Below are 25,642 nucleotides of genomic sequence, written 5' to 3'. Positions count from 1 at the left end.
ATCGTTCAGTAGAAAAAGAATTGGTGTTTGGTATGAAGGAGAATGTTTACTATGAAAAATATTTTCTTGAAAAATAAGTTGGTTTCTTGAATGTTTGGTTGACGAGTGAAAAATATTTTATAGTGTTTAATTAGTGAATGACAAATATTTTCTAGAAAATATATTATTTTTTTGGCTAAAGTGTAAAATAATAATAATACGTTTTTGGAAAATAGTTTATGAACCAAAAATCAACCTCAATAATTGATTTAGCACCCAACCAAACACTTGAATTGGGACACGATTCAGATGACCAATTCGAGACCCAATCCTGGACTTCACATCGAATCCCGACCTGAGATCCGATATTCAGACTAGGACATAGCCCTGACCCTAACACCCGAACCAGGACACAACCTTAATGATCGATCAAGGATCTGACCCCGATGACTAATCCAAAACTCGATCTCGACACCTGACTTAGAACTTGAATTTTGGAAATGACTCGAAACTCGTCCTCCACTCCCGATCCAGGATTCGACTTTCTAACCAAAACACGATCCGACTTCTAAATAAAGACTTGACCCCGACCCTTGACCTCGATGATTTAACCGATAGTAGGACTTGACGCTGACACCCTATGTGAATAGGGATGACAATGGGGCGGGGTGGGTTTAAGGCTATGTAGAGCGGGACGGGTTTAAGGTTGTGTGGGGTGTGTCGGATGCGCGACAGGTTGAAGTGGCTTTTTAAAAATATTAATGTGGGTTGCGGGTAAATGTGATTTTATGTGGGTTCAAACTTAATTTTAATTTTTTACATGTTATAAGAGTGATAGAACATTATTTATTAAGATAATTTTATTAAAACTACTAAAATATTCAAGATAAAAAATGAAAATGGTTCAATAAATCACAATACAATTTCCTTACATGTTTCCTAATTAACCTCTAAAAAATAAAATTTTAATCACTATCCTATTAAATTAATACAACTTAATGAAAAAATGAATTTATTTTTATGAATTTTATTTTTAGTATCAAACGTAACTAGAAAAAGAAAATATTAAAAAAATTATGCAGGGCGGGTTCATGCAGGGCGGGTCTATGCGGGGTGGGGTGGAGTGGGGGTTGAAAATGAAAAGAGTTGTTATGCGGGGTGGGGCGGGGCGAATTAAAAATTTTGCGGGTTAAGCTCAACTCGCATCACCCCCGCCCTACACCGCCCCATTGCCATCCCTATATCCAAAATCAACTTTGAACTGATACCTAACCTTGACAATGACATGAGACTCGACCCCAACATCCGACCCGATATCCAACCCCGACTCCCATTTAGAACCCAACTTCCAAACCGGGACTCGACTCCGACCCCTGACCCCCAACCCCCAACCCCAATGACTTATTTGGGACCTAATCCCGACATCTGATTTGAAATTTAACCTCGAATCCTGATCCATGATCTGACACCAAAATCGGGTCCCATCCTACACAAAATTCGGAAGTTGTGTCTCGCATTGAGGTCGGGAGTCGAGTCCCAAATTGAGAATCAAGAATCGGATCTTGTATTAGTTTCGGGAATTGGTACTCGACACTTGAGTTAGGATGAAAAGCTGAGATGTGAGGTTTTAAAAAAGTTTTAGAAAATATTTTCCTTAATTTTTGGAGACAAGTCATTTTCCCTTAAATTTGAGAAAAATAAGTTGATTTGTAAAATATTTTCCAAAACATGAGAAAATTGGAATATTCCTTCCTACTCAATCTTCTAATAGCTTTTCATGAGATTGCAACTCCCTAGATATTTTGATCCAAAAAAAACTACAAAGTGAAAGTGCTTCTCCCTCCACTTTTTTTATATCATTGATCTACCAAAATGAGCACCAAACATAAAAAAATATGTTCTCCCAGAATTCTCACTATCACATACAAGGAGAAATGAAACAATTATAAACTTGTATCCAGGAAGAGTTAAAACAGCAAACAAATATCCTACGCTCATTCGCAACTGTAGGCAAGCAAATGGTTAGAGGCATGTGTAGAGAACTATCATTAATTTCATTAAACTCTACTGGGGGCATAAAATACCAGCTTCTTTCACTAGCTTCTCACTCAAAGCTGAAAGTTGTGCCATCTCTGAATAAACTTCAGCAAGACACTCAAAACTGCTAGAGACATTTGCTGCAGTTTCTGGGATGTCAACCAACAAAAGGCTGCTATCATAGTCAGCCTCAATGGTCAAACTAGCTTTATTCAAAAGGTCACGGCTGAGTTCAGCGAGTTTCTGGAGAGCACTGGTTGCAGCTTCAACTTCCAATTGAGCTCCCTCGAATTGGAGCTTTTCAACTGCCAGATCTCCAGTGCTGTTTTCACCTGTTCTTTCCTGTGCCAAAACATAAGATTGCCTTAGGCCATCCGCGTCCCGGGTCATATTCTTCATTTTATTTATTTCTTCCTCCCTATCATTTAATTTTTGACGAACTATTTTGAGCTCCTGCTCTTTGAGTTTAAGAGCCCTTTGTGCTGCAAGAGAATCCATTTCTCTACTCCTCAGGCTTTCTCTGGTTAACTCAAGTTCATTTTCAAGCTGGTTTTTGTGCCACATAAAAGCATCAGTTGGTTTCTCCACCAGCTGAGATGACCACATTTCATCTGTGTGACTGAGTGGGCTCAACACGTCATCCTTAACAGAAATAACCAATTTGTTAGTCAGGTCTACCATATGTTCCACAACGGTCTCAGCTTCTGAATATTTCATTTTTGTATCATTTAACTCAAGTTGCATTATCTGCATGGATTCCTCTTTTTCTTTCAACATACTTGTTGCCTGAATAAGTTGCTGTTCTTGACTGTTCATGTTCACCCTCAGCTCAGCTATTTCCTGATTTAGTTCATCTAATGTCTTTCTTGAATCCAGAAGTTCCTTATCTTTTTCTTCCAACATCAGCTGAAGAGAAGCGCACTGAGACTTCAAGTGCTGAATCTCTAATCTAGCATCTACTAGCTCTGACTCTTTAACCTGAAGAAGATTCTGTGTTTCTCCGAACTCTGCACTCTTACAGTCAAGCTCCTCCTGGAGAGCAGATTTTTCATTGATAGCTACATGCAGAGAAGATTTCTTAGTATTATTCTCAGTCTGCAACTCCTCAACGAGCTCCTTTTCTATGGATAAATCCCTCTCAAGTTCTTTGTTTCGAGCTTCAGCAACCGTAAGTTGCACTTTCTCATTCTCTACCTCATTTTGAGCTTCTTTCAAACTTGTCATGTAAGACATAACACTTCTTCTCTGCTCTTCAAGTTCTTCGAGACAATCTTCTAATAGATTTTCCTGCTCTTCCATTTTCTTTCTAGAGGATGTCAAAGCTCTCTGAGATGAGACTAACTCAGACCTTACATCGGCAAGTAGCTTCTTGACTCTTTTGAAATCCTCTAGGGACCGATTTGCTTCTCCACCATATTTAGATGTTTCCTCTTCCAATTTCTTCATTTCTTGCTTTGCTATGAGCCAATCCATTGCCTGCTTCTCCAAATTGGATTTGGAAACTTTAAGTTTCTCTTCTTCGGTTTCCTGCATCGTCAAGAAGACTTGTAGCTCTTTCTCTTTCTCTTGAATTTCTCTTCGGAGATTTTGTAGTTCAACCTCCTGTCTTTGAACTACTTCATTTGCTGTATCGAGTAGTTCACCCTTGGTTCTGAGTTGTGATTCAGTATTAGCCGCTTCATCACTTTTATTCTTCAACTCAATCATCATTTTATTTATTTCATCTTCTTTTGAAACTAGGGCTGTTTGCGCAGCAGATATCTCCTGATCTATCTCGTTGAAACGAAACTTTAGATCTTCAATTTCTGCAGCTTGAGATACTAAGATCAGATTAGCCTGCCTTAGCTCATTTTCCAGTTTTTCCTGCCTAGAATTAGCAGCTGCCATCTCCTCCACACGTTGCTCCAATTCTATCTTTGCACGGTTTAATTCATTGTACTCCATCAATACTTTTCTCTCTGTATCTTGAATATCTTCTTCCTTTTTCTTCAAGGCTGCAAGAGCATCCTGCAAATCCGACTCTAGCTTGCCAAGATTTAGTCCCAGCTCAGCAACCTGAGGAAAATAAATATTTCTGCCAATCTGTTGTTCTAGTTTCTGGGTCTGGGCAAACAACCTCTCAAGAAGAACCCTAGCCGGCTCAGTTGCTTCATCGCCGGTGATATTTGATTTCCTGTTATCCAAGACAGACCTGACAATTCTTGAGGAAGGACCCCGCCCATGATGAGCTGTCATAAGCACTAATCTCTTCTTCCATTCGAGCCTCATAAAACAGAACTGTACACAAAGAGATGTCAGTAATTACACCACAATATTATCACGTGTAGAGCTTCCTACTTTTATGAAAGACAAACCTGTCATCTATTCCATGGGACTCCCAGCACAATTCATACAGTAGTATTAACAGACCAGTGATAAGCAAGTGAAGATGTATAAGACAAAGGCACAATTGGAGAAGAATTCCTATGCACAAGTTCAATTTGGTAGTATGGGTAAGATAACTGAATTAGTTTTACTCCACAGTAGTCAGTAGAGTGTATTTTCTCCAGTATATATGCAAGAAAGAGGCTCATAGTTAATATCTTAATTTTTCTTCTTTAGCTTCCCTTATTTTTCCTTTTGTAAGACAAGGTGAAATAAATCAACAGGGGAAACCGTTGATATATTTCATTTTCACCTCCCCATCCATCCCCACAACTCTTGGTGAAGAAATAAGAATAAGAGATGTCTTGTATACTCTTGTTATGGTTTCTCACATCCCATGGTCATAACAATTTGTTACTTCCTTGTTCAGACTATATTTTAACGTTCACTCATACAACAAATGGTCACGGATAAAGTAGAATGGATATAGAAAATTCATATATTTGACCAACTAGTTTGGGATTGAGGTATGGTTGATTGATTGATCGATCGATTTCATCCAAACTCACTGAAATAAATCATTATGGAACATTTATATCACAACAACTTTCATGCAAGATCCATCAACATAAATGCAATTGTATACTTTCACATTCCAAAAAGGTGAACCTTATTTCAACCTCCAAAGAAAATTATAAAGTTGTAATAACCAAATAGAATCCTATCTACACAGTTGATGACCATATCAGCTACATCCTAATTAGAGAGATGTCCGAGAACTGAGATCTGTTCTTTGGAGTTAACATCACTCCGAACCATTTTAAGAAGCAAAAATATTTTTGTGAACATGACAAATGCTGAGAAGAACAAAAGTGCTTGGACACAATTATGGATGTTGAAGCACTATTTATGTATCTCCATGACCAAATTTGTCTACTATGCAATCTCTCTCTAAATTCAGATATTAGTACTAAAATTTTACTCTTCTCAACTCAAACATTAAACATTAATTGTTCCAATCCTTAATTCCTTATTTTACTTTACAGATTTTCACAACAATTCCAATCTGGTTAATATATGATTGAATGAAACAAAATAACCACCTATATTATGTATGATCATGTATCTAGTTATAAACGACATCCATCTCTTATCACTACTAATAGTAATATGAAATAAAAGAGCAATCGGAAACAATTTAGAGTTGTAAATCAGTGCTAGCGGCAGAACTCGTAAGTTCCTTCTTTGAATTGTTACCTAAACCGTTAGCAAACCTGTGCAATTTACTCTATAAAGGAAGGTTGTAAAGACATCTATACACCTAATCTTTTCCAACATTAACAATTTATTTATTTATTTTTGCAGAAAAAGTAAAAGATCCCATTGAAGAAATTGAAATGTAGGAAAATGTAAAAAAAATTACTCTGTGAACAGAATAAATAAGGAGAAAACAACAACAAAAAAGAAGAAGAGACTTTCACCTCCGTTGGCTGGCAAAGAGAGGAAAACGTTAAAGTGGCGAGCGGTAAGGCTGGCAACGCCATACTTCACCTCAAAAGCACATCTGATATTTCATAAAACTTCATAAATAATATGTATATGAAGCTCGAGGTCATGTATCAATGGCGGAGTTGCAGAGGGCTCACGTTAGCAGAACAAATTGGCAAATGGTAAGTTGCGCTGTGTCACAAGGTATGTGGTGTACCAGTTGAGAAAAAAAGAAAAAAGAGGATTTACGTGTGTGACGATGAGTGAATTAGTGGTGCAACAGATTCCATCTCATTTTTATATGTTTCCAAAGACTTCTTCTTTCTTAGAGGTCGGACTCCGACACGTCACAAACATAAATGTTGAGTTTCATCGGCCGGGGAGGGGGGGGCGTTATTTCTTCTTTCCAATAATAGTTGTCCGAAAAACTATTTTGACGTGTCCAATAATATTTAGTAATTTTATTCTTAGTTTCTAATTTACTCTTATCATTGATTATAATTATATTTAAAAGATGATATAGTAAAATTACTCTTATATTTATAATTTTTTAAGAAGTGTGCAAAGTTAATAATGAATAAGTATTATTAGACAGAGAAAATATATGTCAAAGGTGTCTAAAATTTGTGAATTTTCTAAGTTTTATGATTGAATAAATACTTCAAATGTTAGATTGCATTACTAAGAGTTTGTCTCAATTAGCTTATTTTAAGTATTTTACAGTTAAAATAGATTTAAAATATGCTTGGTGTATTTGGATAATTTTTTTTAAAAAAAATGATTATAAGCATTTGATTTTAAGTTATTATTATAATAATAATAATAATAATAATAATAATAATAATAATAATAATAATAATAATAATAATAAAGAAGCTAAATGTCAAAATCCAATCCAATCATGGTCTATAAAAAAAAATTATCGAACACTTGAAATGCAATAAAAAATATCATTTTTAATCATAAAAAGCACCGGATTGTGACCCAATATATTTCTTATGTACAAAAGATTGATGATTATAATTCAATTGAGAACTACTTATTATGATTTTTTCAATTCGAGCAAGCTAATTCCTACAAGTTCTTCCGAATACAAGAGAAAGACATTAAAAATCCAATTGATAAACCCTAGTAGAAATCTTAGAAAAGGATAAAAATAAACTCTCTCTAGAAACCCTGTTGTCAAACCCTACTTTTGAATATTCACCGAAGTTATGGCCATCTTGGTCGTTGGCCAGCTTCCATTGGAGGCTGGGCCAACATACCATTGAAGATGACATATGCTTATGCTATAAAACCCCCTCCTCAAACTCAATACAAACCATTACCATTGAAACAAATTGCTTATCTGCATGGGGAGCCGGGAATAATGTGGGAAGAAGAGGTGGTGAATCAGATGATTATCAATACAGATCTACACTACGTTGTGATAGGAAAATTCTCCTTTGAATGGCCTTGATACTCAAGATCTACAACGAATTATTCTGATACAATGTGAACTGAAAGGAGAGGTAACCATTGGGCTGCTAAGTAATAGACATATATTGATTAAGGCAACAAGACTAGATGATTATGTGAATTTATTATCAAAGCCTCAATTTTACATCACACATAATTACTTGTCTTATCAATGCGAACACTCAAATGGGATCCATGCTTCGATCTGGCAGAGGAGATATCAATGGCAATAGCCTGGATCTCTTTTCTAACATTGCCACCTAATTTTTTGGGAAGGAAGCATTGTTTTATTTGGTAACAGCAGTTGGAAAATCCTTGCAAGTGGACTTGGCTACTCAGAAAAAAACTAAACCAAGTTGTGCAAGGGTCAAAGTGGAAGTAGATCTACTTGGGGAAATCCCAAAAAAAATCGACATTGGTGTGAGGATGAAACTAGGAGAAGTGAAAGAAAGGTGGATATACATCAAATATGACTATATGCCTAAGTATTACAAGACTTGTAAACTCCAAGACCACAACAAGAAGGAATGTTTTATCATTCACTTAGAGTGGTATCGAAAGAGGAAGAGAAAGGTGAAAGCAAGTCGGATAAAAAGTAGAATGGAGGTGAAGATAGTGACACAACAAATTAAATACAACTAAGGGGAGAGGGAACATCAAAGGAAGGTAAAGTGAAAGTAGGGGAAGAGGTCTTTCAGGAGTAGAGGCGAAATAACCACAACAAAAGAAGACAACCATATAAGGAAAGGGTGGAACAAAGATGGAATTGTAAATCACAACAGTTTGTTCAAGGGGAAACTACGGGCAAAAAATTTGGTGCACTTGAGGATAAGATGGAGGAGAACACACATATCACGAGAATGAATTAACAAGAAAGGACAAAGGGGGCAAGAAGCAAATAGTGATGAAGGACAAGAAGGAAATCAAGTAGAATATGTACATGTGGGAAGCAATGAGGAGAAATCAAAGGAATACAATAGCAAAAGTAAACAATAGGACGCTCAGAGTTAAGTAAATGTGTAACACCTCGAAAGTTGAAAAGTCAAAAAACAAAAGAAAAATACGGAAAATTGGCTGAAACAGGTTCTACGAGTCTAACCTATAGAATGTAGGAATTTCTATGGATCGTAGGAAGAGAGTCGTAGACCTAGAGATGAGTTTTTGGAAAATTAAGTTTTTGAAGTTGACCTACGGATGAACATGATGAACCGTAGATATTTTGACTGGCAATAGAAAGGTCACGTAGAAGTGTTCCAGACTTTGGTGAAATTTTTTAGAGAAAGTTAAGTTCTACGGTTTGGGTCTATAGACCGTAGGAAGTCCTATGAGTCGCAGAAAGAACTTGTCAAAGTTGGATGAAATTTTAGGCTCCAGTTGTTGGTCTACGGTTGACTAATAGTGCGGTCTGTAAAAATTCCTACGAACCGTAGGATCAATTTGGCAATTATTTTAAGGGTATCTGTGTCTTCTCCTATACTTCTAATTCTTATACTACGCCTTTTACCCCTAATTATAAGCCTTATAACTACCCTTCACCCTTTGAAAGTTTCCCAAACCCTCTCCAAGATTTTCTCCAAAATCCTCTCTCTAGATCAAGGAAGAAGAAGCTAGGTTTCTTTAAGTTCAAGTCTTGTTTCTACATCAATTGTTTAGGTATTCAAGATCAAGGTACGTAGGGTTCATCAATAGATTCTATTCACCCATTGTGCCCCAAGGTTTCTCAATACCTTCAAGTTAAATTTCAATTGAAATGGTAGGTTTTCATTCAATTCCTCATTGGTTCTAGTTGTACGGAGTCAATTGATTGATTATAATCTTATTTTGATGATTTTGATTCAATTAAATGTTTTTCAACTAATTTCATGTGAACACATGCATTGATCATGATTTTGACTACATTTGCAAGAGTTTATGAAGAAACTATGAAGGTATGAATGATATTTCCATTATGCATTAATTATGAAAGAAAATGTTTTATGATTTAGGTTGCTATAGATTAGCATCAATGAAATAGTGAAAGTCTTACTCACATTAGGAATCATGGTTTCGGTGAAAGATTTTCACTTATACTTTGTTCAAGATTTAATGAGATATTCTATGATATTTTTAGCTTGTATTAGTAATTTAATTGTGCTTTTCAATGGATCATGATTGATAATGCTCAAAATACTCTTCCAACCCAATAAAAAGAGTAAGCAATCATCGTCAATAAAACTACCCAACTAAGAGTCGAGATCAAATCCCATATAGAATGGTATATCGCAGAGAATTATATCAAGAAATTTGAAATGTAAATTCATTCATTTGTAATAATAAGAACAAGTGGGTGGATCATTCTACCAAATTTAAGAAAAGGTTTTTATTATGAATAGTCACAATTGAACTAGAAATTTCGGAAAATCAAATAAGTAACAAGTAATTTAGGGGTGTAGGTGTCACGCCCCGAGCCTACACCCTGGGCGGGACCGACACCCGGAGACCATTGCTTGCCCCAAGCGAACCCTTGGCCTGGCTTTCTTAACTCAACGGAAACCTAACCCAACAGAATAACTCAATACAAAGAAAGGTCATACAACTACTCAACTGATAAAATCTGGCCAAAAAGGCAACTCGAGTCTCAAAATAGAATATTTACATATAGATGAGAGACTCAATACTAACTGACTGACTGTCTATGAAGCCTCTAAAATACTGAGATGGATGTTGGGACAGACCCCGCAACATCCTAATAAAACAAAACTTAAGAACACAAATAACCGAGTCCTCCGGAAGGCAAAGAGGCTCACCACTGACTCTGGAATGCTCAACTGGATCAACGGTGTGCTGGATGCTGATCCTGGGTACCTGCGTCTACATCATAAGACGATGCAGGCCAACTGGCATCAGTACATGGAATGTACGAGTATGCGAGCTGGAAAGCTAAACAACAACTTAAGCTTGAAAGGGATACAAAAGAGAACTTACCTTGGCTCTGTTCAACTCATAAATAACTGAACTCAATATATAAAGCAATAAGACACATGCAATATATAAAGCTTGTAAAACTATTAAAACATGACGTAAAAATCATATTTATAATATCATGAAAATACCATGCTTCCTTTCGAAGTCCACTTGTGCAATGCATGAATGAAGTCCCATACCCCCATCCATACTAAGCAGAACTTCTCGAGGAATCAAGCTCTTTTTACTGTGGGAGTTCTCTAATCGATAACCACCATTACATGCTTAAGTAGTGATACAACGTTTTACCTCACGTTGCCCAAGGACCATCCTATACCTTGCCGTGATATAGGAAGCTAACTTTAACTTTTGCTTAATGGATCCACTAGCTTAACTTTCGTGATCATCTAAAAAGTATGATCCGAGAAATCCCATGTTTGGCTGCATGGCTCTTATGGAGAGTTGAGTTAATATGAACTCGTGTCCCCAATTTGGTGCTCAAAACTACTCCCAAAAATACTTTAGCTCATAAGTGTTTTAAATACATCTTTCTTTAATTGAGATAATTACTCAAAATCTAGCCCAAAGGCTCTTGAAAAACTCTCTTTAAAAAGAACATCTCAAAACCATATTTTTAATATGATCATTGATGACTATTCATACTGCTTAAACATTGATGGTATATCTAGAGACCATACTGTTTAAACATTGATGGCATACTCGATTTGTCATACTAATCATGTTTTAGAAACTCTTTCACAAAACTTATCTTTTATCAAAAGGAGATAGTACTCAACTGTTCAAAACTCTTTAGGAAATCTCAGTTTCCTCTCAACTCATATGTGAAAACATTTATTAACTTCTTTGGGAATACTTAGTTCCCTAATAACTTTTGAGAAATGAACTCAACTCTTGACTCTTGACTTAACTCGAAACTCTTGACTTAACTGGAAACTCTTGACTTGACTGGAAACTCGATACTCTTTACTCGACTTGAAACTCTATGCTCTTTGCTTGACTTGAAACTTGAGTCTTAAAATGAAGTTAAAGCATTCAATAAAGACTCTTGAACAACTTTGAAGACTTGCTTGACTTACTTAACTTCTTTCACTAGGCTTCTAACTTCACTTGACTTTGATCCTAACTCACCTTGAATTGGATTATGGATTCAAGGGTAATGATCTCATGTTTACGACACTTCTCATTCTCTTACTTACTTGCTCGAGTCTTGAAACAAGTTACTAGAAATTGTAGACGACTCCTCAAAAAGACTCAAAGGGATTTCCTTAGAATATTCGGAAGAATCCTCAAAACATAACTCTCAACTCTACCTTGAATTTGAATTATGAATTCAAGATTTTGATCATGTTAGGAATAACTTTTAGGTCACTACTAGAAATTAGGCCTACGACAACGGATTTTTTAGCAACGCTAAAGAAACCGTTACTATAAAGGGCCTATTGCAACGGTTTGAGCCGTTGCCAAAAGGATTGGATATTATTGCTACGGCTAAGTAAAAAATCTGTTGCCATTGTTTGGAAACTGTTGCAATAGACCTACATATTGCAACGGTTATGGAATCATTGCCATAAAGTCATCTATGGCAACATTTAATGCGAATATTTTCCTATTGGAACGGTTATTAAATCCCTCCATAATTTCCCTCTCTTATTTTGGCTGAACCCGCCAAATGCTTTTCATTCTATTTTATTTTTAATTAATTTTGTAAATACAATTTACTTTTGTCTTTATCAGATATCGATACAAACAAGAAAAACATATGCTAAGTTCATTTCCCTTCTCTTCAACAAGCAGAACACAGAAAAGTTGTCACTCTTCTTCTCTTTGACCCGATTTTTCATCCATTTGTGGAGCTTAGCAGAAGCAGAACATAGAGCAGATCGATGGAACACATAAGTTGTGGAGCTTTGCAGGGATATTAATCTTATGGTAAATTCTTCATGTCTGTCAATTTAGGGCAAACATAAAACCAATTTTTTCTTCGAAGCTAAATCCATTTCTCTCTTCATACCTCTTGTGAAATCTAAAGAAATGGAGGGTTGTATGTTTTCTTCTAAAATCTAAGGAAATGGAGTTGTTCTTCTTCAACTGATGGAGGGTCTCTTCTTCAATCTTTGGTTATAGCTGAAGAAACTACAAGTTTGAGCTTTTGAGGTTTTCTTCTTGAATCTCTTCTTTTGTCTTTAATCTTTGGGTGTGGTGAGTGTATTTGATGTATTTCTCTGATTGTGGGTTTTTTCCATTAAGTTGTAGCTATTGTGGGTTTAATGTTTTGTTGGAGTTATGGTGAAATTGACTGCTCTAGACCATATTTAATTTGACATTGATGCTGTATTTCTTGTCCATGAGTTATTCAATCGGGTTTGAATACCCTGTATTGATGATGTCTTTATTGATTTCACCTCTCACTTGAGTAGGATGTCAAAAATTCACTTTCATTATTGTTGAAGATTTACATTAGAGCAACAGGAAACAAGAGATAAATTAACATGAAAATGGAATAAACTAAAATTTGCTACTGGTTGGTACTAAAATTTGTTACTGGTTCGAAAAGTGATTGTCTCTGCTAATCATCACCATCCAGAGCACTGCACCATCTACTCCAGCCAGCACTTCCTGCCTCCGACCGAGTCTGCCATGGTCGCTTGAGCTATAGCCATGGCTGTAACTTGTAAGTGTTCCCCCTTTTTTTTCGCATTTCTCCGTTGGATTCTTTTCGGTTTAATGATGTATATAAGCTGTTGTGAAGTTCCATGGGTGGATAATTTCTTGGATATCATCATCATACTTCTGATTTTCCTCTTTTCTCCTTTACTGATTTTTTCTAATTGTTGAAGTACCTCTTCTTTTTGCTCCATTAAATTATCAAAAGTGCTATTGTTTGACATTATTTTAGGTCTATTTCCTGTTATAATAGAATGTAGCCTGTGTTGTGACTTTTCTATAGTTGATCCTTCGTTGATTTCTTCTTGAAATGAACTTGTATCTGCTCATGAATTATAAAATAATTATTCACCTGATTATTTTGCTCTTGATTCTCAAATTTGGTACTTCCAGTTGTCCAAATTGAGAACTTTCCTCCCCTGTGATGGTAACTCTCAAAATGTATTATATAGTTGTCGTCCTTCCACCTCAAATGCATGATTAGCTAGATAGTAAGCTAATGAAGTCCCTTCCCTATATATGTGCTCAATGTTAATTGTCGCATCTTTCATGAGAACTAGAGTGTCTTCCACAATAATTCTAATATTCCAAGGTATCTCTCATTTTCCTTGTAGTATAATTTTCAGATATCTCTTTTTCTTGTGCATAGATGAGGTTACATTCTTGATCTCTTAGGCAATAAGCATAAGAACTCTTGCCTAGATTACCTTTTCTTTGCACCATCTGTGTTACACTTGATGTTATTTGCATTTGGGGGCTTCCAATGATCCTCTTATAATAAATCTTTGTCTTGTAATCCTCTAAGAATTATACCATGTCTAACTTGGAAAAATTGTCATTGCAAATTGCCATACATTTAGAGTAACCTGATAAACAACTATGTTATATGTCATGTTTCCCCATGTCCAATGATATTTCTTCTACTGCAAATTCCCTATAGTATTATTGCAGGCATAACCTTCATAATTTGTTGAAGCTTATGACCTATCAGTGTTGTCCACCATGTTACTAGCACTTGATTCAGGTTCTGTCTTTTTAACCTTAAACCTGCAAATTGGCCAACATAGACCCATGATTTCCTTACTTTTTATGATTGTTGTAGGCCTGTAGCATTAGTTAAAAGAAAAAAAAAAAATCTAAAAGTCACTTTTGAAGACTGTTCTGCCTTGATTTCTTATTAAAAAAAAAATTAATAGGGATTTTTTTTTGGAAAAAGTATTGAACATTGTTGATAGATGTTGCATCAACATTGAACATTGTTTCCCACGCCAACAATTTTTTAAATCTAATTTATTTTTCCTTCTATCAGAATATTGATACAAACATTTTCTAAAGACATTTCTCATCTCTTCAACAAGCAGAAGACCATACGCTGTCACCATCTTCTCTTGGACCTAAGTTTCAACAAGGAGAACACAATTTCAGGGCAAGCTTGTGGAGTTTTGCAGGGATTTGAATTTTATGGGAAGTTCTTCTTGTCTGTAATTTTAGGGCAAACTTAAACCATTTTTTTTCTTCAATCGTAAACCCATTTCTCTCTAGAAATTGTTGTGAAATCGAAGGAAATTGAGGGCTAAAGGTTTGCTTGTGAAATCTGAGAAATCTTGATGTTTTTTTCTTCAACAGCTGAAGGTTCTGTTTTGACATCTTTGAGGTTATAGCTGAAGAAACTTCAAGTTTGAGCTGTTGAGGTTTTCTTCTTGAATCTCTTCTTTTTCCTTTAATCGTTGAGGTGTAGTTAGTTTATTTGATGTATTTTTTTTATAGTGGGTTTTTCCCATTAAGTTTTAGCTATTGTGGGTTTAAAGTTTTGTTGGTAGTTATGGTGAAATTGATTAACTCTAGACAATATTTCTCTTGATATTGATGTTGGATTTGTTGTTCCATGAGTTATTCAATCGATTTTGATTACCCTTGCATTGATGATGTCTTCCTTGATTTCACCTCTCGCTTGAGTAGCTAGGATGTGAGAAACTTCACTTTCATTATTATTGAAGAGTTACATTAGAGCAACAGGAAACAAGAGATACATTAGCATGAAAATGAAAAAAACTGAAATTCACTGCTGGTTGGTATTAGACTTTTTGACATGAAAATCTGAAACTTCGTAAAATTCTAGATCAATATTATTTGCCTTAAAAATCTGTTTTATCACTTTTAAAGATTGTTTTGCCTTGATTTCTTACTAAAAGAAAATCAGTAGGAATACTTTTTTGAAAAGAATTGAATCCTCAAGGCGATTTATTGGTGTGTTAGAATGTCCTTAAGTCTTTAATAACATAAATTTGAAAGCATGATAAGCTTGTTAAAGATATTTCTTGACAGGTGATGTGAGGCTAAAAATACATATTTTTAATCATTATTTCCTCACATTTATTATTTATATTTGTCCTTTTTGAGCATTAATTTGATGGATTATGCTAAATTGAGTATTTTATTTGTAGGATTAAATTGGTGGAAAATTGGAGAATTTGAAGCTTAAACGAATTAAAGATGGAAGGTTCAAGAAGGAAATCAAGCAGGCAGCTTAATGGATTAAATTTAATAAAATAATATATTTGTATATATGAGGAAAAAGGATGCGAACAATTTGCAAATTGAAATTGGGTACTACTGCTGCCACGTGTCAACAACTGGATGACTCATATTATTATGGAAGGCGGCGCACCAAGAATATCGAGAAATCACGCGTACAATACGGAAAACCCAATTTAATTGGGTTTTAATTTCCTAATTTGTCTTGAACTCAATTATTTTATTTTAGGGTTCCTACATCTATAAATAGTGCATAGAAATAATTATTAGAGAGGGAAGCCAAGAACCAAGATACAAGACACAATATAAATTTTCTTCTAGCTTAGGAACTTTGGAAGAGCCGCCGTGGAGGCCGGAGAATTGTGGTTTATTCTTTCTTCTTCTTTATAATTTATTTGTATTCGTGATTGATAAAAGATAGTTTAGCTATTGTTCTTAACTTTTTATGATTAACACAAACATATTTATTTTAATAAATTTTGATTGTGTTTTTGAGATAATGAGTAGCTAACTTTCATAACTAGGGTTATGGGAACCATGAGCGATTAACAAAGTATGAATAGTAAATAAGCAATTCTTGACTAGTATTTTGCATGCATTGATAATTCTTTCGTTTAGAAGTCTTTTTAACGGTGGCCAACGTTAGAACTCGCCTTGTTACTACTTGCCGGACCAAGGAGGTAATTAACAAGAAAAGAATTATCAACATAGATTTAGTGTGATACTATCTAATAGGCTAGTGTCGATTGGAGCGAAGTAATAACTAAGCCAAACATCGATTATGATGTCTAATATGAGGTAAATGTAAGGGTTAGTAAATTATAAACACGTAGCCGGACCAAGGTGCGGGGTGAAATTCTCTAGATGCCGGACCAAGGATTTAGAGATACCTAACTTATCACTTTGCATGTAATACACTAGAAAAAGATTACTATTATTAGGATTACTGCGTTATGAGCTTATGAGGAACACATTCCTAGTTACTTTTCATAATCTGAATATAAATAAATACTTAGTTCAAACTTTTTATTATTTTTATTTTATTTTATTTCAATTTAAATCCCCCATTTTTATAACGACTATCGAGTTAAATATTTACTATTGACAATATTCTTCCATATTCTCTGTGGGATCAACCCCGACTCATACTTGGGTAAATATATTGCATACGATCGTTTATATTTCTTTTCAAGAAGTATATTTGAACGTTATCAACAGGTCATGTAGATCAGTGTTTTATATATATTTCCAATGATAAAGGGAACTTTGATAGTTGTTTCATATATTAAGAAAAACTATGAAATGCTTGTTGTAAATTGAATTGTGATTGCTAGGAGTTTTAAACTGCATATTCTCCATGTACATTTTGAGATATGTTTGTTCATGTGTAAAACATTGTTGTCTTTTTATTTCATAGTTTATCATAAATTTGATTCTTTTTATCTTTTTGTGTCGCATAGATATCAATGGATAATTTAGATAGAAGTTGGATGAGTCTCAGATGATGCAGTGATAAATATACTAGTGGAGTGAATGATTTTCTTGATAAGGCATTTCAATGAGCTTCTAAAGGAAATGAAATATTATGCCCTTGCAAAAAATGCATCAATCGTTATTGGCATTATAGAAATGTGGTGGAGGTTCACTTGATTGTAAATGGATTTTTCACGGGGAGAGACTTTCCTCACGAAATACACCACTTTCACGCAACCATGATGATATTGATGGACTACTTCATGATACATTTCGAAATATCGAGGGTGAAACAGGGCATGGAGAAGGAGAGAGAGAAGGGCTGTCTGAAGATGCAAAGAGATTTTTTAAATTAGTGGATGAAGGAAAAAAAGAGCTATATCCAGGGTGTGAGAACTTCAGTAAGCTGAGTTTCATCATTCGGCTATACTTGCTTAAATCTGTACATGGGTTGAGTGATGTGGCTTTTACTGATCTGTTAGACTTGTTAAAAGAAGCATTTCCCTTTGCTCAACTGCTTGAGTCTTTCAGTAAAGCTAAAAAAATGATAAAAGATTTGGGTCTCGGCTATGACAAAATACATGCATGCCCTAACGATTGCATGTTATTTTGGAATGAAAATGCGGAGAAAGATAATTGCTCTGTGTGTGGGTCTTCTAGATGGTCAAATGAGGGTAATGACACGACTAATGCAAGCTCTAAAATACCAGCAAAGATTTTAAGGTACTTTCCTTTAAAGCCTAGGCTTCAGAGAATGTTTATGTGTCCTGAAACAACTATTGCAATGAGATGGCATGATTCTGAACGACCTAATGATGGGAATATAAGGTATCCTGCTGATGGAGAAGCTTGGAAGGATTTTGATTCTATGCATCCAAACTTCTCAAAAGATCCTCGTAATGTTCGATTGGACCTTTCAAGTGATGGTTTCAATCCATTTCGAACCATGAGCATTTCCCATAGTACCTGGCCTGTTATGTTGATGAACTATAATTTATCACCATGGATTTGCATGAAGCCAGAGTATATGATGTTGTCGATGATCATTCCAGGGCCATCATCTCCTGGACAGGATATAGATGTGTACCTACAACCATTAATTGTTGAATTGAAGGAACTATTGGAATTTGGGATAGAAACATATGATGCTCATACAAATCAAATATTTCAAATGCGTGCAGCTTTAATGTGGACAATTAGTGATTTTCCAGCGCTAGCAATGCTTTCTGAATGGAGTACTAAGGGAAAATTAGCATGTCCCACATGTAACTACGACACATGCTCTCAATATCTCAAACATAGTCGTAAAATGTGTTACTTAGGTCATCGGGCATTTTTGCCTCCTGATCATCCATTTAGAAGAGACAAAAAATCTTTTAATGGAGAGGAGGATCATAGACCTGCACCTACGTCCTTGTCGGGCATAAAAGTCTTGGAAAAGTTACATGATTTCAATAATGTTTTTGGGAAGGGCAACAAAAAAAGACGTCGAAATAATGAGGATCCATGGAAGAAAAGATCCATCTTTTTTGAATTACCATATTGGAAACATAATAAGTTAAGGCACAATCTTGATGTGATGCATATTGAGAAAAATATATGTGATAGTTTGCTTGGGACTTTATTAGATATCCCAGGAAAGTCAAAAGATCACGTTAATTCTCGCTATGACTTGCAAGAAATGGGGATACGAAAGGAGCTTCATCCAAGGAAAGATAATACAAATGAAAAAAGCTCATTTAGCTAAATATTGTTTTACCATGAAACCAGAAGAAAAACGATTATTTTGCACTGTCTTAAAAAATGCCAAATTCCCAAAAGGATTTGCCTCAAACATATCAGATCGTGTGGATGTGGATGAGATGAAAATATCAGGGTACAAAAGCCATGATGCTCATTTTATAATGCATTACTTGCTCCAAATTGTGGTTCGAAAAGGATTGCCGAAGAATGTTTCATTAGCCTTGATTAGGTTGGGGAACTTCTTTAAAGCTATATGCAGTAAGGTTATAAGGCGAGCAGATCTTGAGCCAATGTAGATTGAAATCAAAGAAATTGTATGTGAGCTTGAAAAGATTTTTCCTCCATCTTTTTTTGATATAATGGAACATTTGCCTATCTATTTAGTTGATGAAATTAGATTGGGTGGTCCAAATCATCTTCGATAGATGTATTCCACAGAGAGAAAAATATGTAAGTTCAAGGGTCTAGTTCGTAATCGACGTTATCCAGAAGGTTGTATAGTAGAGGGATTTGATGTTGAAGAGTTCTTGAACTTTGGTTCGAGATACTTACATTATGGAGTGAAGACACCATTCAGTAGGTACCGAACTGAGGATGATGAAGATGTTGAAAAAGAGGGAGATGATTTGTCCCTTTTGTTTCCTAAGCTTGGGCATCCAGTTGGAAATGGGAAGAAGAAAAAAGGAAAGACTTTTACCATGGATCTGGAGTTATCTAGTGAAGTACATCGATATGTTCTCTTCAATACTGGTGATGAACAAGTGGAAGATTTTATCAAGTAAGATAAAAACATAGTAATTATATATAATTTAAACTTCATCTGTTCAATTATTATAAAGCACTTAAAATTTCAATTAAAAATGTCTTATAATCAAACTTGAATTATTCATACTTGCAGGGAGCATAAGATGTTAATTGATAGTAATATTAGATCAAATGCATGGATAAGAGCAAAGAGTCATAGTAAGGAATTTGGCAACTGGTTCAAAGAGAAAGTTAAAAATGTTCAAGTGCCTAATCAGTTAAGATGGCTAGCTAAAGGGCCTAATACGGTGGCAACCAAAAGATATAATGCATATTTCATTAATGGATACCGATTTCATGCATTAAAACGTGATTACTCACGCAAGTCTCAAAATAGTGGAGTGACTTTATCAGCGACAACTGATAGTTTTGCTAGTGCTCGAGATCAAAATCCCATTGATAGAGAGGTTATATATTATGGGGCTATTCAAGATATCATTGAGGTTGATTATTACAATTGTTTTAGTGTTGTACTATTTAGATGTGATTGGTTTCATAATGAAATAGATGAATATGGGTTAACTCGTGTGTACTTCAACAAATCACGAAATACGGATGACCTTTTTGTGTTGGCGTCTCAAGTGCATCAAGTATTTTATGTGGCGGATCCAATCGAGAAGGATGTTCATTATGCAAGGAATAAAGTGCCTGTTGATTTGTATGACTTGGAGGAAGAAAATTGTCCTAATATTGGAGATACATTTTGGAGAGAGCTAAGTGAAGACATTGGTCCCTCAGATAGATTATCTGATGTTGACATGAGATGGTCAAGAGAAGATATTCCTGTTGATGTTGTTGATATGCCATCTGATGCTCAATTTTCAGAGGATACAACTATGGGAACATCGGAAGAGGAGGATGATTTTGACGATACTGATTGGGATTGGATGGATGCAGATGATTAAATAAATAATTTATGAATGTCTTGTAAATATATATTTATCATTGTTTTATTATATTTTGAGTGAGTGATAAATGTCCTTTCCTTAGAAATACATGTTTCTTTTATTCTTTTTTCTTGAAATTATATTCTGATTTGTTTCTTAGAAATACCTGTACCTTATATTGTGCTTAAAAAGATTTGATTCTTATTCATATATATCGTTTTGACAAATGCGATAGTCATGAGGAAGGAGGAGACTTCAAAACAAAACAAGAAAGGAAAAGGAAAACAATATGTGCAAGCCGAAACACTTACATCTATGGCTTACAAAAGGGTTTCTTCACCGAGATCAAAAGAGAGTGTTCAATCTATTCTGCCGCGAAATTCCTCTACTCTTGTGGCACAAACTTTACAAAAAGAATTGTGACAAGTGCCTCAGAATTCTTGTACTTTGAAAGCACAGTCTAAAAAGGATCAAATGCCTCAGAGTTGTTCCACTCTAAAAGCAAGATCTATGCAGAAATCACAGCAACATGTGCCTCAGAGTTTTTCCACTTTAAAAGCACAAGTTGTGCAGGAACAAGTGTAACCAACACCTATGAATTCTTCCACTGTAGTAGCACAAGTTTCAGAGAACCAGTAGCAACATGTGCCAAGAGAATCTCCTACTGTAGAGGCACACGATATACAGTACCAAGTGCAACAAGAGACACAAAATTCGAAAGAAAATGACCTATCAGGAGAACAAGGTAAAAACATATAAATTCACTTCTAAATATTTTAATGTATTGGAATTGTAAAATCAGTTAACATTGTTGATACGTTGTTTAACTTTGCTTTGTATTATTGTAGGGCCTGTGACTCAAAAAAAAGAAAAGAGGTAGTACAGTAATGCAAAGTGTACATGGGCGACAAGAGCGTAAGTTGGTCGTGTTGAACAGGTACAATCAACCCATTGGTCCTACTAATGCCGTTGTAACAGAGTTGGGGAGTTTCTTGGAACCTTGGCAAGAAATGATTGTCCTCTTAATATTCATAATTGGAAGAATATGGACACAAAAAAAGATTTGTGGGATTATACCCAGGTTTGAGTTCCTGCATTTCTAATTTCAGTTATAAACTTTTCATACTTTTTACTAATATAAAGAACAAATTGTAGAAGAAATATGATATTCCTGATAGTGCAAAAAATTGGGCTTTGGAGGGAATCATAAATGCTCGGAGAAAGTATAGGAATGACTTGTATGAGAATCATTATAAAGCATATGATAATGATGATCTTCGAATGGCAAATAAGCCCAAAGATGTTTCAGAATTTGATTTTAAGGACCTTCTCAAATATTGGGACTCTGAAAAAATTCAAGGTTAGATTTATATTTTATGTTCTGATTGATTCATTTTTCTATTTTTGATTCATTTTTTAATTTACGTAGAATTTACTAACTCGTTTATTTACAGGAAATGAGTGAAAGAAATACCAAAAATAAAAAAAAATGGATGAATCCACATACTGCTGGTAAAACAAGTTTTGCTGTGATACGCAATAATTTGGTATGTTATCCTGTTAATCATTAAATATGAACTTGTTGTCATAAAATATCTTTAATACCAACTTTATGTAATTAGGAAAAAGAGAAGGAAAGCCCCGATGAGCTGTCAGCTAAAGAACTCTTTGTGGCTACAAGATCAAGAAAATCCAGTCGAGTATACAAGGACTCCAACGAAGATACAATTAGTAAAATATGACTTTTATTTGGTTATAATGTTGTTAAGATCCTTTATTTGTTCTTAAATACTTGATTTTATTTATTTGAATTTGATTTGTAGGCTGAAATGGAGAAAATCCAAAGTCGACAAAATAAAGATGACAATCAATCATTTGATGCTTTTACAACAGTCATGGGACATGAACACCCAGGGTGCCTGAGATTGTATGGATGAGGAGTTACCAAAAGTACTTTGAAAAGAAAAACGCTTTCTGAACCTTATTTAAGTGCTAATGATGAGAGGATGGAAAAAAAATGAAGGAATTGGAAGAGAGGATGCATCAAAGGATGGCGGAAAAATTAGAACAACAAAAAGTAACCATACACCAAGAAGTTACAAATTATATTCTTGGACGACTTAATCGTATGTACCCTGGGCTTCAATTGAATGCTGCCATGTTGGCATCAGTGGGTGCTCAGTCACCACAAGAAGCTATGCAACCGTTGAATCGTCCATCTTCTAGCAAAAACCATCAAGGTATGTCATTATTCTTCACTTAATTCTTTCATCTATCTTTAATTATAGCTGTTCCAGTTGAATGTTGAGTTTTCTACTCACTTTTTGTTTATAGATTTATCTCGATCAGGACCCTGTTTTGAGTATCAGAACCTTGGACTCTTCTTTTCCTTTTCCAAATGTTTTGGTTGTGAAAACGTTAGTCTTTGAATCATTGTTCTCTCATTAGTGTGCCATCTTAAGTTGTGAAATTATTGTGGCTCTTATTTGTTAGTGAAGTTGTTGGACGGTTGGAAATGATAAATATTTAGCACTAAAGGGCTGGCCTATTGCTGACACAAATGAACTGTTGTTGTAAGTACTAGTTTGTAGACAATTTGTGTGAGTATCTACACTGCCGTTGGTCCTTATGCGAATATTAGTAACTTGTTGTTAGTTTAAATTAAGGATCATCCTCGCTTGACTTGGCAGATCTGAAAAACCATGTTGGCTAAATAATTTGCAAGCATATTTCCTTCTCTGTAAGTGTGTTTAATTTGAATCCGACACAATTGAGATGCATCTATTGTCTCCAATAATTATGTATTTGAGTTTTCACCATTCTGCGACTTTAACTTGGCCAAATAGATTGTCTTTTCCTATATGTAGTGGAGTCTGGATGAAGTTTTGGATACTTATAACTTGTGTGCTTGGTGTGTGCATGTGATTTATAACTTCTATGGCTTGAATTTGACTAGTTATGATGAATTGGAAGGGTTTGAATAAAGTTTGAAGGTTCTGTCCCTTCCTGTTTTGTTGTTAAAATTCCTTCCCTTGAAAATTGTTTTTTTTTTTGAGATATTGTGGTATACTTTGGTACACTGCTACTGTTGCTATATTCCAGTTAATGTGTCTCTCTTTCAATACAAAGCTATATTACCAATTTTTGAGCCATTTGTATCGCCCAACCAGCCCTGCACCCACTAAAAGAAAAACAGTTCCAATCTGAGCCATGTCAGGTTATTGGATACAACTTGCATTTTACAGCAGGTAAAAAAATAGTAAAAAGTTTATGTCAAAGACAAATAGGTAGGCTGGTTAAATAGTTTGACTAACTAAAGGTTACTTAATAGTTATTGGCCAAACTGTAGGTTATATCGATTATTTTCTGCTACTATATATATAATGCACCAACCTTTGTTAACATACTCAAAGTATGTGTCGTTATATAAGGAAAAAGTACAGATTGCAAGAAATGCACTTTTGGCACATTACATATGCTCGATAAGTCAGAAGTGATTCTTTATATAAATGGATTGTTATAAGTATTTTTTTATGTGTATGGTGACTAAGTGGGAATCAAGACATGTAAAGATTCTGTCTTTCGCATTTTCTGTTTGGTTTCATCACTATCTCTTGTTATTTGTTGTCACTAAACTGTTTTTCGAATGTGTTTTTGAGATGATTTGTTCATTTGGTGAAGTTGAGTCATAAGACAGGAATGTGTTTTACATATTCTCTTCCTCTGTTTCCCTCATATCCTCCTTCATATGGTGGAAGTTCTATTTTTCACAAGGAACCAAACTCATCTTCTTCATCCCCATCTGGAAACAAGATCAGTCCAGTTGTTCTTTTCATTATAGTTATATTAGTTGTCCTGTTTTTCATATCTGGTCTGCTCCATTTGCTAGTTAGGTTTCTTATCAAACACCCTTCTTCTTCAGTGTCATCTCAATCTAATGGATACCCTGAAATTTCTAGTTCAGATTCTTTGCAAAGACAGTTACAATAGTTATTCCATTTACATGATTCTGGTTTGGATCAAGCATCTATTGATGCATTACTTGTCTTTTTGTACAAAGAGGTTGTTGGTCCTAAAAAGCCCTTTGATTGTGTTGTTTGTTTGTGTAAATTCTCTGATAAGGATAAATTGAGATTGCTCCATACTTGTAGCCATGCTTTCCATAGCAACTGCATTGATACTTGGCTAAGTTTACCTTCCATTCCTTTGGTTTTACCTTTTTTCTTTATGCACAGTTGATTGAGCAAATGAAATGTTTGTTAATTTTAAACTTTTATTTTTCTGGTCTTTTATAGGTGGAGAAGATAATGAAGGGGATGATGAAAGCAGTGATGAAGACCTTATTACTTGATCTAATTGATTGAAAGATGTAGAAACCTTTTGCTTTAGCTCGACTCTTTTGCTTCTTGACATTTTGAAACTTTTGTTAAGCTACAATATTTTGTTTTAATTTCTATTAGTATGGAACTTGTGCAAACTATTGAAAACTTGTGTTTTGGTATATATATTTTACCTTTATGGATATTGTGATGACTAGGATATTTCGAATTATATATGTGAATCGGCTATATATAATTAGTCGTTTTCTTACGTAATTTGATTTAGAGAATTTTTTTATAAATTGTTGTTGATCTCAAGAAACCTAAACTATTGCAACATGTTAGGAAAAACTGTAGATTCATATAGATTGGTCGCAATAGAAAATAAAAATGTTGCAATATCAATTAAAATTGTTGTCAAAATATTCAAAAAAGTGTTGCCATAAGAACAATCTATTGCAACATACTCTATTGCAACGGTTGCTAACAGTTACCACATCCCCTAATGCAACAGTTGTAAACCGTTACAACTGTTGTAATATTATAGTGCCTATAGATGGACAGAAAACCGTTGCAATAGAGGTTCCTATAGCAACACTTTCAAGAACCGTGACATTAACTGTTACAATAGAGATATAGTAACGCGAGTAGATGAGACGGTTGTAAAACCGTTGCTGTAGCGCTCTGGCAACGGTTTTAGGTCCTATTGCAACGCATATGAAATTGTTGTTGTAGATCAAAATTCTAGTAGTGGGTGTTTAGAAGTAGCTTAGAGTAGTTGGAATCGAAAAGGAGTGAATGCGCACTTTAAATGAACTCAAACGGGCAACCGACGACAAGTAGATGGGGCAAGTGACCCTGGCACCATGGGTGGCGCGGAGCGCCAGCCCCTAAACTTCAGAGGTGAGTTTGGGGCGCTCTAGCAGG

General features: G+C 35.0%; 2 protein-coding genes and 1 pseudogene across 2 annotated transcripts; 2 read left to right on the top strand and 1 right to left on the bottom strand.

Moving 5' to 3' along the window:
* Window positions 1-1,810: 1,810 nt before the first annotated feature.
* On the bottom strand, window positions 1,811-6,137 carry LOC125841420 (uncharacterized). Its single transcript, XM_049520543.1, has 2 exons — window positions 5,862-6,137; window positions 1,811-4,293 (listed from the first exon to the last, which is right to left on the bottom strand). Exons 1-2 carry the CDS (start codon window positions 5,922-5,924, stop codon window positions 2,044-2,046), a joined length of 2,313 nt encoding a protein of 770 aa, XP_049376500.1. The 5' UTR covers window positions 5,925-6,137; the 3' UTR covers window positions 1,811-2,043.
* On the top strand, window positions 6,003-18,709 carry LOC125842842 (uncharacterized). Its single transcript, XM_049522137.1, has 2 exons — window positions 6,003-6,050; window positions 17,117-18,709. The coding sequence occupies exons 1-2, from the start codon at window positions 6,003-6,005 to the stop codon at window positions 18,707-18,709; spliced, it is 1,641 nt and encodes a 546-aa protein (XP_049378094.1).
* A 2,968-nt stretch (window positions 18,710-21,677) lies between these two features.
* LOC125842841 (uncharacterized) lies at window positions 21,678-22,606 on the top strand (annotated as a pseudogene).
* The last annotated feature ends 3,036 nt before the right edge of the window (window positions 22,607-25,642 follow it).

The sequence above is a fragment of the Solanum stenotomum genome, chromosome 10 (assembly GCF_019186545.1).
Source record: "Solanum stenotomum isolate F172 chromosome 10, ASM1918654v1, whole genome shotgun sequence".
NCBI classification, from domain to species: Eukaryota; Viridiplantae; Streptophyta; class Magnoliopsida; order Solanales; family Solanaceae; genus Solanum; species Solanum stenotomum.
Note: the sequence above shows the minus strand (reverse complement) of the source record. Positions and strands in the feature narration are given on the sequence as shown.